The sequence below is a fragment of the Nerophis ophidion genome, linkage group LG18 (assembly GCF_033978795.1).
Source record: "Nerophis ophidion isolate RoL-2023_Sa linkage group LG18, RoL_Noph_v1.0, whole genome shotgun sequence".
NCBI classification, from domain to species: domain Eukaryota; kingdom Metazoa; phylum Chordata; class Actinopteri; order Syngnathiformes; family Syngnathidae; genus Nerophis; species Nerophis ophidion.
In genome coordinates, this window is record NC_084628.1 from 23,263,373 (window position 1) to 23,279,333 (window position 15,961).

Below are 15,961 nucleotides of genomic sequence, written 5' to 3' on the forward strand. Positions count from 1 at the left end.
TCTGTCAGAATCTCTTTCGGGATTCCAACTCGGGAGATGACCTGAAAAAATGCTTGTGCTACACTCTTTGCAGAAATGGAGCGCAGAGGCACTGCTTCGGGATAGCGGGTTGCGTAATCCACCAGGACTAACACAAAGCGATATCCCCATGTGCTCGGGTGAAATGGTCCGATTGAGGTCCATTCCAATTCTGTCGAATGAGACCTCCATGAGCGGTAATGGGCGCAGAGGGGCCTTTGGGATGGCCGCCGGATTAACCAGCTGGCAATCCGGGCAGGCAGCACACCATCGGCGTATGTCTGCCTGGATGCCCGACCAATAGAACCAAACCATGACTCGATTAAGTATTTCGTCGTACTCCATGTGGCCTGCTAGGGGATTGCAATGCACCAACAACTGGGTGTATTCCTCGCCCGTTTGAGTGTCACGGCTCACTCGCTATAGCCTATCTCTAATAATGGCATAGTGGGGGAATACCCGCGTTTTCCCCGGGTGCACCAGATGACCGTTGATGTAATCTACCTGGTCTCAGGCCACGCGCAACGTTTCATCACGGGACTGCTCAAGGGGATAATCCTCCGTGGGTTGCCAATAGGGGGTCGGGGGGGCGTCCCACAAAGCCCCCGCCGGTTCCCGCTCGGCAGTGTCGGATGGACCCGCGTGGCCACTGAGTACTGCGTGGATACTCCCCTGTCCCACAGTCCGTGAATGCATCCCCACACATTGTCCCACTAGATGGCTAAACCCCGGCCAATTTGTTCCTAAAATCATGGGGTAAGTAAGGTGCGCGCTTAAGCAACCTTTACACTATGCTTTTGTCCCTTATACCAGATTTCTACAGGCACAATAGGGTACGTATGCACATCCCCATGTATACACCTTAATCGCCCTTGTGTCGCATGCCACAACGCCCCGGGTCAAACCAGGTTGTGGTGGATCATGCACTGTTTGCAACCCGAATCCACCATGGCCCGGTATGTACTCCCCTATACCCTTACCGGGACGCAATACGTCTCCCCTGGATCGGGGGAGGGTGCTGGAGGCCCGGAAACCGGTATCACCTGGCCCACCTCCATTACGGAGCACTCCCGCCTCATGTGACCAGGTTGTCCGCACTTCCAATACACCTGCCCTGGTGCTCGAGGTGCTGTCTGCGGGGGAAGCCCCCCATCAGCAGCGCCGGTACCCTGCAAGAAAGGAACAGAGGCAAAATTATATCCCCTCAACCTCCCCTGTGATGATACTGGTGGTGTTTGTTTTTTTTTTTGTTTGGTGGGGATGTCTGACGCCGGAACCTGCTTGTGGGTCGGCGTAGCCCCTGCCGGTCAGTAACGGGGCTCCAATGGCGCCGCTGCCTCCGGCGGTGTGGATCGTCTGCGCGAGGCCGGTGTGGGTCTCTCTGCCGGTCTTGGGATCGCCTCCTCTCTCCGCGTGTCGCGATGGACCGCCAGGTGATCCTCCGCCAGGGTTACCGCTTCGATCAGGCCCTGTGGCCGGTGGTACCTCACCCACGCCAAGGTACGTGCCGGGATGGCTTCCAAGAACTGCTCCAGCAGGATGAGCTCAAATATATGGCTGTCGGCTTCCCTGCGCTTGAGCCATCTGGTGGCCGCATCCCGGAGCTGCTGCCTGAGAGCAAATGGCCGGTTCTCTGGTCCCAATTTCAATGACCGGAATCGGCGCCGATGGTCCCCTGCGGTGCTGCCAACCCAGTCCAGGATTGCTCTTTTCAGATGTTGAAATTGGACTCGGGTCACTGCCGGTAGGCTGAACGCCGCTTGCTGCGCCTCCCCCGCTAGGAGCGGCAACAGCCTCACCCCCCACTCTTCTTGCGGCCAGCCACACGCTGTTGCTGTGGCCTCGAAGATATTGACGTAGGCTTGCGGATCTTCAGCCTCCGTCATGCGCTGCATGGATGCATTCGTTCCGGCGCTTGGTGACCCCCCACCCCGCTCTGTCCATTAGTGACTGCAATACCTGTGTTTGCTGTTGGCTCGCTGCTGATACCTCTGCCAGCACTCTGCCAAGCACCTCAAGTGGAGTTGGAGCCGTCATTTTTCTTCCTTCTTTTTTTTTTTTTTTTTTTTTTTTTTTTTCTGGTTCTCTTGGTTGGGCGCCAATGTGACACTCTCGTGCCCGTAGAATGACTTTCTGGACCCCAGCTGTTAAGTGATACAATTATCTTATTTTTATGTGCTCCCTTTGCTTTTTAGCAATATCTATTGAAGGCTTTTGGCGAACGTGTCTCTCCTTTCGTGTTTCTCTCCTTCCTCATGGTCTCCGACGCTCCTGATAAAGAGACAGGTGATTAGACAACTCGTTCCAGCTGGGAAATCTCCTCACCTGTCGTTGCTTCACAGCCGGCTCCTGCACATGCCCCGCCCGCAGGGGCCATGCGGACCACGCCCCTCCCCACACCACCGTTAAAGCGCAGTAGCGCAGTAGGCTCAAGCATTCATCAAGCGCTACCACAATGACTAGCATTAAAATGCAGTAGCGGAATAAACCCAAGCATTCATCAAGCACCACCACAATGACCAACATTAAAATGCAAAAAGTAACGCAGTATGCCCAAGCATTCCTCAAGCACCACCGCAATGACCAACATTAAAATGCGGAAGCGCAGTAGGCCCAAGCCATCTTTCGACAAATATATGATTAATTCAACTTGATAATATATGCAGGACTAGAGGAATAAAATTGACACAAAAATGGCTGCCACAACCATAATGAGGAAAATATAAGTACAGTAGCGCAGTAGGCCCAAGCATTTATCAAGCATCACCGCAATAACCAACGTTAAAGTGCAGTGGCGCACTAGGCTCAAGCATTCATCAAGCACCACAACAATGACTAACATTAAAATGCAGTAGTGCAGTAAGCCCAGGCATTCATCAAGCACCACCACAATGACCAACATGAAAATGCAATAAGTAACGCAGTATGCCCAAGCATTCATCAAGCACCACCGCAATGGCCAACATTAAAATGTGGTAGCGCAGTAGGCCCAAGCCATCTTTCGACAAATATATGATTAATTCAACTTGATAATATATGTAGGACTAGAGAAATAAAATTGACACAAAAATGGCTGCCACAACCATAATGAGGAAAATATAAGTACAGTAGCGCAGTAGGCCGAAGCATTTATCAAGCATCACCGCAATAACCAACGTTAAAGTGCAGTGGCGCACTAGGCTCAAGCATTCATCAAGCGCCACCACAATGACTAACATTAAAATGCAGTAGGGCAGTAAGCCCAGGCATTCATCAAGCACCACCACAATGACCAACATGAAAATGCAATAAGTAACGCAGTATACCCAAGCATTCAACAAGCACCACCGCAATGGCCAACATTAAAATGTGGTAGCACAGTAGGCCCAAGCCATCTTTCGACAAATATATGATTAATTCAACTTGATAATATATGTAGGACTAGAGAAATAAAATTGACACAAAAATGGCTGCCACAACCATAATGAGTAAAATATAAGTACAGTAGCGCAGTAGGCCCAAGCATTTATCAAGCACCACCGCAATAACCAACGTTAAAGTGCAGTGGCGCACTAGGCTCAAGCATTCATCAAGCGCCACCACAATGACTAACATTAAAATGCAGTAGTGCAGTAAGCCCAGGCATTCATCAAGCACCACCACAATGACCAACATGAAAATGCAATAAGTAACGCAGTATGCCCAAGCATTCATCAAGCACCACCACAATGACCAACATTAAAATGCAAAAAGTAACGCAGTATGCCCAAGCATTCATCAAGCACCACCGCAATGGCCAACATTAAAATGTGGTAGCGCAGTAGGCCCAAGCCATCTTTGGAAAATATATGATTAATTAAACTTGATAAAAAATGCAGGACTAGAGAAATAAAATTGACACAAAAATGGCTGCCACAACCATAATGAGGAAAATATAAGTACAGTAGCGCAGTAGGCCCAAGCATTTATCAAGCACCACCGCAATAACCAACGTTAAAGTGCAGTGGCGCACTAGGCGCAAGCATTCATCAAGCACCACCACAATAACTAACATTAAAATGCAGTAGTGCATTAAGCCCAGGCATTCATCAAGCACCACCACAATGACCAACATGAAAATGCAATAAGTAACGCAGTATGCCCAAGCATTCATCAAGCACCACCGCAATGACCAACATTAAAATGCGGTAGCGCGGTAGGCCCAAGCCATCTTTCGACAAATATATGATTAATTTAACTTAATAATACATGCAGGACTAGAGAAATATATATAAGACAAAAACGGCCACCACACTGCTGGAGTAGCATTGTTGTTGATGTGGAAGGGATCTGTGGTTCTTCCTCTACGTCACGTGACTGGCTTTAGCCGCAAACTTTGGAAGTCTTTTGGTGCCATAAATCAGACATTTCTAATAACACGGAGAAAAGTTGTTTTTCTACTCTGAACCAGACCGGACCCAAAACAGAACTTTGAGGTGTTCCACTCAACAAATCTGCTGATTGAGACCTTATTTGTTGAAAACAGTTGTAGTCGAAAACTATAAATATTAGGGCTGTGAATCTTTGGGTGTCCCACGATTCGATTCAATATGGATTCTTGGGTCACGATTTGATTCAAAATCTTTTTTTTTTTTTTTTTCATTTTATCACGATTCTCGATTCAAAAACTATTTTTTTCCCAATTCGTAAGGATTCTCTATTCATTTAATACATAGGATTTCATCAGGATCTACCCCAGTCTGCTGACATGCAAGCAGAGTAGTAGATTTTTGTAAAAAGCTTTTATAATTGTAAAGGACAATGTTTTATCAACTGATTGCAATCATTTAAATTTGTTTTAACTATTAAACGAACCAAAAACATGACTTATTTTATCTTTGTGAAAACATTGGACACAGTGTGTTGTCAAGCTTATGAGATGCGATGCAAGTGTAAGCCACTGTGACACTATTGTTCTATTTTTTTATATAAATGTCTAATGATAATGTCAATGAGGGATTTTTAATCACTGCTATGTTGAAATTATAACTAATATTGATACTGTCGTTGATAATATTCAATTTTGTTTCACTACGTTTGGTTTGTTCTGTGTCGTGTTTGTGTCTCCTCTCAATTGCTCTGTTTATTGCAGTTCTTAGTGTTGCTGGTTTAGGTTTGGTTTTGGAATTTGATTGCATTGTTATGGTATTGATGTGTATTGTTTTGTTGGATTGATAAAAAAATAAAAAATAATACAAAAATAAAATAAAAAATAATAATAAAAATCTATTTTTTTTAAAATGAGAATCGATTCTGAATCGCACAACGTGAGAATCGCGATTCCAATCCGAATCGATTATTTCCCACACCCCTAATAAATATGCTTTCCTGTTGGCCCAATGTGATCTTTGTGTTCTTCTGCAGCTCACACAGAAGGACTGGAAGCACCAAAATAGTCCACAAATAAACGGGAGAACACACGGGCAGTAATGGTGTGTCGTGACGTAAGACTTGCATGGGTCTTGACCAGCAGGGATGTGCTGGCTCTACAGAGCTCGTCTTTGGGCGGGGAGAAGACAAAAGCTGTGCGGGAAAGAGGTGCGGTCACAGGGAGGAAGAGGAGAGCCGTGCTGGGAAAAGAAATGCGAGGAGACCGGGAAGGCGGGCGGGGGCCACGTTGTCCATTCACAACTTTGACAGGCAGCAGCCGGAGGAGACGGCAGGAAGGTATTCGCGCCGCTCCAGGAGCCCTTTGGCATGCGCCTCTCCGGTCGGTGGCTGTTCACTGGGATGCGGGCAGGAAGGAGATGATGGCGCCATGCTGAGACCCAGGTCAGCGCTCATGGGAATGGTTCTGTGCATGGCCTGTCTGATAGAAGCCCCCGGCCAGATCTTGAGTCCCGACCTGGTCCAGGAAGTGGAGTACCTCATGAAGGAAGACCCCACTTTGGTAGGAGGAGATGATGACCTGAACGGTGTAAACACTGTGCAGGACCGGCGTTGTTAACCTTTGTTTACATTTCTTCCTCCGAAGTGTGCAGGCTGCAAGTTGTACACACCCACCTGGAGAGACTACCAGGTACAACCTCAGCACTTTCCATGTGTTTTGTCCAGCTTCACAGCGCGTCTTCCTCTGTCTGCAGTGTTGCCCCGTCACTACCCTGGAATGTTTTTCCGACGAGGTCAATGTCCTCATCTGGGAGTGGAAAGTCGTCCCCGAACACGGTCTGGCGCAGGGCCTCAAGAACTTTGCGGACATGCTCACCCAGGTGAGGAGTCGGGAACTGACCAGACAAAAAAATTAAAATGACTGCATGGGTTGAGTTCCGGAAATCTGAAAATCTGAATGTTAAATAGAATCAGAAATTCTTTATTAATCCCTGAGGGGAAGATCTTCAGCAAAATTCCTTTCAAGAGCAGACAAACATTACAGGGCAACAGAACAGGATCAAACATTACAGGGAAACAGAATCGCTGGATCGCTGACGAGTCTGCCAACTTACGGCGCCCGTTACAAAAAACGTGTGAAACAGGTCAACGCTGGGTAGTGTGCGAAAAAGTATATTCAGTCCAAGCCTGGGCCCCTGGAAAGAGGGTCCAGACTGAGGCCAAGGGGGGGAAAAAACTCATTGCCATAGCACACATCATCATCATCATCATCATCATTTATTTGTATTCCTTTCATGAAAATGCATATATACAAGCCACGTACAATTGACACTTTCGTTGTTATGTTTTTTTCTTACACATTTCCATGATCAGAAAGGAGCAGATGGAAGAATAATATTCTTATATTTATCTGCCCCCTTTTTAACACAAATTATTTTAGATGACTTTATAACTGTTCCCTCCACCAACAACTGAACTCCAACATACTTTATAATTTTTCTTTAAGCGTTTTCACAATGACACGTCCAATCTAAATCAAAGTTAAGTTTGATATAATTCCAGTTTTCTCTTTTTATAACTCTTTTTAGATACAAAGATATTCTTACAGCTTTTTAAGTCTTTGTTTAGAGAATTCCATGCTTTCACACCAACAACAGACAAGCACATTTGTTTCAAATTTGTTCGTACTCTAGGATGTTTAAAGTCATACGGCCTTCTGTGGTTCTCATCTTCAGATGGGAACACAAATAACTTTTGTATGTTGTAGCTGAGATAGGCGCTAGCGCCCCCAGCGACCCCAAAAGGGAATAAGCGGTAGAAAATGGATGGATGGATGGATGTCCTTGGAAAGAACTTTATTTCTCGCTTTGAACATCATTACTAGAGTATTCAATTCTACAATGTCTTTTAGTTTTAATAATCTTGACCTAATTAAGAGTGGATTTGTATGGTCTCTATATCCTACTGCAAAAATGATACGATCTGCTCTTTTCTGTGAAAGAAATAAAGGCATTATGTTGCTGGGATGTGCATTTCCCCATATTTCTGCACAATAATTGAAATAAGCTATTTTACACACATAAGCATGTGATGTAAAAGGGAAACATCAAAGAACACAAAGGACATTAAATACATTAAAAGAGAAGAGCTGATGCAACCAGACATTTCTACATACAGCTACACAAGTAAAAACAACAGACAAATAAACAACGAAACATATACACTGTGGTGGCCTCTGCGGTGTTCCACGCATCGTCGGCTGGGTTGGGGGGAGCATGGCCAGAGACAGGAGCAGACCCAACAAAGCAACCTTCGGCCGCCCACCGACTCTCGGTCAGTGTCCAGTCCGTTCATCGAAAATCGTTCATCGCCGAGTCCATTTTGTCCTAAAAACCACCTCCTGGATGAGAATTGAGGGTAGAGAATGTCAGGTTCGTCCCTGAAAGTTTGGTTATGTTTTAGTTTTTTCCTCTGCATTTGTCTTTGTTTCCTCTGTGTGTGTAGTATTTCCTGTCAGCGCTCTTATTTTGTCTGTTTCCTGTGTTTCTCCCTGAGCGCTGTTTCCCCTCGGCTGTGGCTGATTTGCACCTGGCCACACCTGGTGTCAATCAGCCCGCTCCTATTTTAACCTGCCTTCCCATCCAGTCTGTGTTGGATTATTGTCGTTGCTACCTGTCGCTCCTGTCGTGTCAATGTCATTTTCTACTTGTCATTCCTACTGGTCGTGTGATTGCAGCGTAGCGGTAAGCTATATTTGGTAGATGTTTGTAGCTTACTGTTTTTTGTTCCCTGCTTCCGATTTGTTTCTTCGTAGCCTACTTTGTTATCCGCCTCGTGCGCACCTTTTGTTTGTACCCTTTGTTTGGTTTTGTTTTAGTGTTTGAATTAAAACCATGTTTTCTTACTCAATGCCTGCCTCCTTCTCTGCATCTTGGGGTTCGTTACCAACTAACTTTGACAGAGAATACATCTTAACACAGGGGTGTTACCTTGAGGCCAAACTTTTCTATTACAGAGGGGCCCGGGCCCCTCTAATATTAACACTGAACTAGTCATCTTACTCTTGATTATAATCATATTAAATAATGTCAACACAAAACCACAGACAGCTGCATTCCTTAATGGCCTTGGAGAGATATAGCTACCTACCAGCACACAAAAGGCTCATCAACTACCCACATTTCAACAGTGATTCGATTTGGAGACCGTGCAGTTGCCCCACCGTTCTTGGAACTCTGCGGAATAACCATTCAACCTCCCTACTTCCTGTCCGATGGGAAAGCATGCTTTAATCACTAAGATCATTATCAAGGCTTAGGTCAGGCTGATTACAAAAGTAATGACTAGTCATAATCACTCCTAAAAAGCGATGAAAAATGAATGAACGTACAATTGTAAATAAATTATATTTATTGATTTTTAATGATAATAGGTTCGTAAATAAACTATCAATACAATAAAAGTGCTATAGAAAATACAGCTTCAGCACTTAAGCCGGTTGAGAAACTTCTCTAAGACCTTAGTGTCAGACTTCCAGTGTTTGACATTGTCATCACTGCCTCAAGGGGTGGGAAAGTGTATTACAACTTAGTACCGCTGCAACCAGTTCAGTTCACTTTAAGTTTATTTCGAACATTCATATGATACGAGCTGAGAAACAAATTGTTGTTTTCATGTGTTATTTTATATGTATATATATATATATATATATATATATATACATACATATATATATATACATACATATATATATACATACATATATATGTATATATTTATATATATATAAAAAAGAATAATAATTATATATATATTTATACATATATATATATATATATATATATATATATATATATATATATATATATATATATACATACATATATATACATACATATATATATACATACATATATATACATACATATATATGTATATATATATATATATATATATATATATATATATATATATAAAAAAGAATAATAATTATATATATATTTATACATATATATACATATATATATATATATATATATATATATAAACACTTTTCTTCTTTTTTTTTTGCCTTTTGGTCCGGGACCCTTTGGGACTGTGTGACAAAGGGTGGCACTTTCGTGACCTCTGCGGTTCTTTTTTGTGGACTTCTGGATCTGCCTCCGGGGAGCCTTTTGGACAAGGAGACCAGCTGCTGGGTCTCTGCCAAACCGGAGTCGGTTTGGAGGGACTGGAGGAGATGCGGATGAGGGGACAGGACTGTGGAGGTAGCACTGAGCGCCGGGACGGAGAGGCTTTGTGGTGTCTTGGCTGAATGAGCAGGTGTCGGAACCCTCAGTCTCCTTGGACGTATCCTCGGTCATCCATGCGGACCGGACACTGACCGAGAGTTGGTTGGCGGCCGAGAGTGGAGTCGGCTCTCTTGGTTGCTTTGTTGGGTCTGCTCCTGTCTCTGGCCATGCACCCTCCATCCCAGCGGACGATGGCGTGGAACACCGCGAGGCCACCACAGTGTATATGTTTCTTTTACTTTTTAATCATAGCTTTATGTAGAAGTGTCTGGTTGCATCAGCTCCCCTACTTTTGTGTCTTTCATGTCGTTCTTTGATGTTTGATGTTTTCCCTCTGAGGGATGTGTACTATGGCGATGAGTTGGGGGTTTTTTTTGCCCCTTGGCCTCAGTCTGGACCCCCTCCCCAGGCGCCCAGGCTTAGACCGATTATTTTATTTTATTTTATTTTAATCTTCTATTTGTCATGCCTGTTAATCTGGTTTTATGTTTGATCATGTTTTGTTTTGTTTTCTGGACTCTATTTGCGTTTGCACTTCCTTGTTTTCTTGGTCACCATAGCTACTCATTAGTTTACACCTGGTTCTCCTAGTCACGCCCCGATCCTCAGCCTCTCACACCTGTTTCTAGTTACCACGGCCACTATTTATGTCACTTTCTTTCTGTTCATCGTTCTGGGTACTTTGCATGTGCTTGCCTTTATGCCTGCATTTTGCGTACAAACCTTCACGCCTTGCCACGCTGTTAACCATTTGGACCACGTAAGATCTTGTATTTTTTGCCTCAGTGCAAGTTTTTTGTTTATTGAATATCTTTGATAGCATCTTTTGTTTATTAATAGATAGCCATGCCATTGTGCTGTGTTTGTTGAAGTTTTAGTATAGATTATTAGCCGCCACCGAGCGCGTCCTTTGTTTTGCCTTTTTTTTTGTATTATAGTTTATTAATAAAAAATATGTACTCACATCCATGCCTGACTCATCCCACATCATCTCTGCATCCAGGAAGCAAAAACAATCCTAGTCCCGGCATGACACTATTTTTTTCTCCCATTCCCCTCCCAATTTTTTACCTGTATCACCTTTTTTGTAGGGGGCGCTGGAAGCAGCAGACCAGTCAGCGATCCTGTTCTGTCTCCCTGTAATGTTTGTCTGATCTTGAATGGGATTGTGCTGAAAATTGTAATTTTCCTGAATCAATCAATCATCCATCCATCCATCCATCCATCATCTTCCGCTTATCTGAGGTCGGGTCAATCAATGTTTATCTATATAGCCCTAAATCACAAATGTCTCAAAGGGCTGTACAAACCACTACAACTACGACATCCTCGGAAGAACCCACATAAGGGCAAGGAAAACTCACACCCAGTGGGCAAGGAGAACTCACACCCAGTGGGACGCCAGTGACAATGACTATGAGAACCTTGGAGAGGACCTCATATGTGGGCACCCCCCGACCCCCCCCCCCGACCCCCCCCCCAGGAATAAATAAAGTAATATCTAATCAAATTTAATCTAATTAATAGTGAATATGTTCCCCATACTAATACTATGTTACCAAATAAATCCAATGATGAAACGTTTTTGTGGTGCCCTTGAAAAGTATCGAAATACTTTAATTTGTTTCGGGACAATCCCAGTGCAGAAACTACAGTAGCTTTTTTAGTTCTTTGTGTCTTGAAGAGTGATATGCGACCCTAATCTATTATCATGTGTGCAGTCCACACAGCGGGAGCCTGACTTTTGCCAGTGTGAGCACCACCGAGAGAAGGACGCCAGAGAGTTCCTCTCGCAGCTCTATGAAACGCTGCAGGAGATCAACAGGACACCAACGCCCGATCAGACTCTTCTTCTCTGCACCGGGGACGCTTTTTCGGATGAAGACTCGCCAATGCTGACCCCGAGTCAGAAAGCGGATTGAGTATGCAAAGTCTTAATTTATGATATTCCATGAGACGATTTTCTCCCACGCACAGCGGGACCTGAAAGTTGAAGACATGTTCTAGCACATGGAGATATTGCTGATCGGCTTCAAAAGACTGCATTCCTCTGCGGTGATGTAAGATTAGGAATCAATGAAGAAGTCATTTTAGGATCCCGGCTTGAAAAAAAACAGTCTCTGACTGATGCTTCACAATCTTCATTCACCTTCCGAGGGTTTGCCCTACACGGCGCCACGGCAAAATGAAAGATGCCACACCTAAAAAATGAGGGTATTTTACACATGTTATATATGTTTATGTATATATGTACAGTATGTATATGCATACATTTATATACGTATATATGAATATATGTACATACATATGCATAAATGCACATATACATACATGTATAAATATATACATATACACATATATATGAATATATATAAATAAATGTACATATATACATATGCATATACATATGTATATACATTTATATATGTATTTATGTATGTATATGTATTTATGTATGTGAAGACTCTTCTTCGGCATGGTAATGCCGGTGTGGTTTTCCCGTGGATGCGTCGAAGCAGAACACAGCATAGGTAAGATAAAGGGTATTTAATAACAAAAGTCTATGAACAAAAATACTGGTGTAAAGAGAAAAGGTAAACAAAAGACGCTAGCGTGAAAGCTAGGATAAAACAAGGAAAACTAAAACTTGGTACGAGGACACAAAAGAGTAACCAAAACATTTAGCATGAAAGCTAGACAATAAAGTGGCTTGGCGTGAGAGCTAGCGAGAAAATACATACGAATGATGAGAGTCGTCACTGATGCGCGTGGGCAAATTAGGATCCGAGAATGAGTAAACAGAAAAGGTGAGCTTAAATAGGAGGGTGAAAATTAGTAGCAGGTGTGCGGGGCGAGACTAACAGGTGGACTGATGTGTAACCATAGTGATGGACAAAAACAGGAAATAAACGGGTCAGACTGAGAATGAAAAAACAAACACGTGAAGATCTGAGCAGCAGATCGCAACAGTATTCCCCCCCCAACAAAAGACAGATACCAGATGTCTTAAAAAACAAACAAAAACTTGAACCCCCTCCCCAAAACCAGAAAGTTCACAAACGAAGGGAGGGCGGAGGGAGTCCACGGTGGAGGGTCGCCAGATCGCATGTCCCCGAATCCACCGAGGACACATCATGTGGCGGCGGCGGGTGGAACGCTGCTGCCGAAAAAGTTTTGGCGGGCGACCTCGAAAAGGCCACATTAGTGGCCGCCTCGCAGGATGAGGTGCCCGGCGAGGCGGACGACCCGGGCACGGCCACATCCGTGGCCGACATGGAGGAGGGAGTATCTGGCGAGGAGGATGACCTCGCAGAGGCCACGCCCGTGGTCGACGTGGTGGACGACGCCTCAGTACCGAAATCCCAGCAGGCTTGGAAGCAGCAGACGAGGGTGCGGGAACTGCAGCCAAAGCAGGCCCGAGTGCAGCTGGCGAGGATGATGCGGGTGCTGCAGCCGAAGAAGGCGTCGGAGGCGGCCTGGGAGCCGCAGGAGTCGTCGGAGGCGGCCTGGGAGCCGCAGGAGTCGTCGGAGGCGGCCTGGGAGCCGCAGGAGTCGTCGGAGGCGGCCTGGGAGCCGCAGGAGTCGTCGTCGACGCTGGTGTGGGCTCCAGCCCCGTCGTCGACGCTGGTGTGGGCTCCAGCCCCGTCGTCGGCGCTGGTGTGGGCTCCAGCCCCGTCGTCGGCGCTGGTGTGGGCTCCAGCCCCGTCGTCGGCGCTGGTGTGGGCTCCAGCCCCGTCGTCGGCGGTGCTTGGCGGCGCGGAGCTGGCACCGGTGCTTGGCGGCACGGAGCTGGCACCGGTACCTGTCGTGGTGCTGGTACCGGAGTGGGCTCCAGCTTAGGAACTGGTGCTGGCGTGAGAACCAGTTTAGAGTCTGAAACTGGCGTGAGAACAAGGCTAGAAACATTTTCTGGTGTGAAAACCAGGTCAGAGTCATGTGCTGGTGTGAAAACCAGGTCAGAGTCATGTGCTGGTGTGAGAACCAGACTGGGAGCAGGTGTCGGCTTCAGCCGAGGAGCAGGTGTCGGCTTCAGCCGAGGAGCAGGTGTCGGCTTCAGCCGAGGAGCAGGTGTCGGCTTCAGCCGAGGAGCAGGTTTCGGCTTCAGCCGAGGAGCAGGTGTCGGCTTCAGCCGAGGAGCAGGTGTCGGCTTCAGCCGAGGAGCAGGCACAGGGGTCTGCCGAGGAGAACTAGGGGACTGGCTGTGAGCAGGACTAGGACTATGATGAGTGATAAGACAAACACTAGGACTCGGGCAAGGACTTGAGAGAGGACCAGGACTTACAATCACACTAGTGCTTTGAGAAGGGCTTGGGCAACGACCAGGACTTACAGTCATACCAGGGCTTGGGCAAGAACTAGGACAAACGGTCAAACTAGGGCTTGGGCAAGGACTGGGACTAACAATCAAACTGGTGCTCGGGCAAGGACTAGGACAAAGACTAGGACTTACAGTAACACTGGGGCTCGGACAAGAACTTGGGTAAGGACTAGGGTTCGGACTAAGACCACGAGGGGAATCAGTACTAATATTACAAAGGCAAGAAACAAGACTCGGGACCGGACTCGAAACAGGACTCGGACTACGGATCAGTCTACGAGTGGAACTAGGACTACGAGAAAGACTAGGACTACAACTAGAATCAGAACGGAAACTCGGACCAGGACTTGGACTACGACTCAGTCTACAAGTCGGTCTACGAGTAGGACTAGAGCATGGGCTACGAAGAAGGCTGGGACTCGAACTCTAAGAGAGACTGTGACTAAAACTAGAACTAGGGCACGGACGGAACACAGGTGGAGGAGGTCTAAGAGGGCGTGACTTGACCGGGGAGAACACCGGTGGAGGAGGTCTAGGAGGCCGTAGTGGCTTAACAGGTTTAACAGGGGTAAACACCGGTGGAGGAGGTCTAGGAGGCCGTAGTGGCTTAACATGTTTAACAGGGGTAAACACCGGTGGTGGAGGTCTAGGAGGCTTAGTAGTAATACTGGCCCTCCCCTCAAGACCCGGATTCCAGACGGGGTCCCGTTGGATAGAGGCTGACCGTAAGGGCGGGCGGTGGGAGGTTTGGAGGAGGGCAGACTCCACCCCATTAGTCTGTATGAGGAGAGGATTGTTCTGAGCAGCAAGAAATTTTTCCTCCAGCTCCAGTTCAATCAAAACTCTCCTGTACCACTCGTCCATCCAGGCAGGACTATATTTTTCTAGGTCAGTTTCAAAATCAGGTGACGTGGGGGTAGGACGTGAAATAGGCTGAGATGTGGGCGGGGCCAAAGTAATGGGAGGCTGATCTTGACAATTAACAATATACTGAGGGTGACTAGAATCAATATAAATGTCCTGATACTGTGTGAAAGTATTATTACTGTCCAAGTTTTTGGAAAATGGCTGAGATATATCGTCCACAATAAAAAAATCTTCTGAAAAAATGTCATCAACAGAGGCCGGTGTTGCGTCACCGGTGGGCGTTCCCCAAATGACGTCATCGCTTGTGTCAGAAAAAGTGTCATGGCAGCTTAAGGAATGATTTGAAAAAAAACAAGCAGGATTACCGGTAATGACGGGTGAATCCTGGACGGGGTGAAACTTGCTGTGTCCATGGGGAGGAATAAGTGGTGCTGGAACATTACTGCCGCGCGGGGGACCTCTCCACTGGACCCCCCGCTTCTTCGGGGCAGCGCGAACGGCTTCGGAGGAGACTTCAGGCCCACAGTCGAGTCTTTCCTGCTCCCAAGCCATGAGCTCCAACCACAACCCTAAGTCGAAGGGTTCCTCCCGTGGTTTCGACGCGGAAAAACAACTTGATGCTCGGATCCTACTGTGAAGACTCTTCTTCGGCATGGTAATGCCGGTGTGGTTTTCCCGTGGATGCGTCGAAGCAGAACACAGCATAGGTAAGATAAAGGGTATTTAATAACAAAAGTCTATGAACAAAAATACTGGTGTAAAGAGAAAAAGTAAACAAAAGACGCTAGCGTGAAAGCTAGGATAAAACAAGGAAAACTAAAACTTGGTACGAGGACACAAAAGAGTAACCAAAACATTTAGCATGAAAGCTAGACAATAAAGTGGCTTGGCGTGAGAGCTAGCGAGAAAATACATACGAATGATGAGAGTCGTCACTGATGCGCGTGGGCAAATTAGGATCCGAGAATGAGTAAACAGAAAAGGTGAGCTTAAATAGGAGGGTGAAAATTAGTAGCAGGTGTGCGGGGCGAGACTAACAGGTGGACTGATGTGTAACCATAGTGATGGACAAAAACAGGAAATAAACGGGTCAGACTGAGAATGAAAAAACAAACACGTG

The 15,961-nt window shown here is 45.9% G+C and overlaps 1 protein-coding gene across 2 annotated transcripts; it reads left to right on the plus strand.

The window, feature by feature from the left end:
* Positions 1-5,438: 5,438 nt before the first annotated feature.
* On the plus strand, positions 5,439-11,889 carry il15l (interleukin 15, like). Of its 2 annotated transcripts, none has more exons than XM_061877727.1 (4): positions 5,439-5,926; positions 6,011-6,055; positions 6,120-6,245; positions 11,378-11,889. In XM_061877727.1, exons 1-4 carry the CDS (start codon positions 5,492-5,494, stop codon positions 11,576-11,578), a joined length of 807 nt encoding a protein of 268 aa, XP_061733711.1. In that variant the 5' UTR covers positions 5,439-5,491; the 3' UTR covers positions 11,579-11,889. The 2 variants fall into 2 exon arrangements, with proteins under 2 accessions (XP_061733711.1, XP_061733712.1); XM_061877728.1 differs by lacking the exon at positions 11,378-11,889 and adding an exon at positions 9,474-11,096.
* The last annotated feature ends 4,072 nt before the right edge of the window (positions 11,890-15,961 follow it).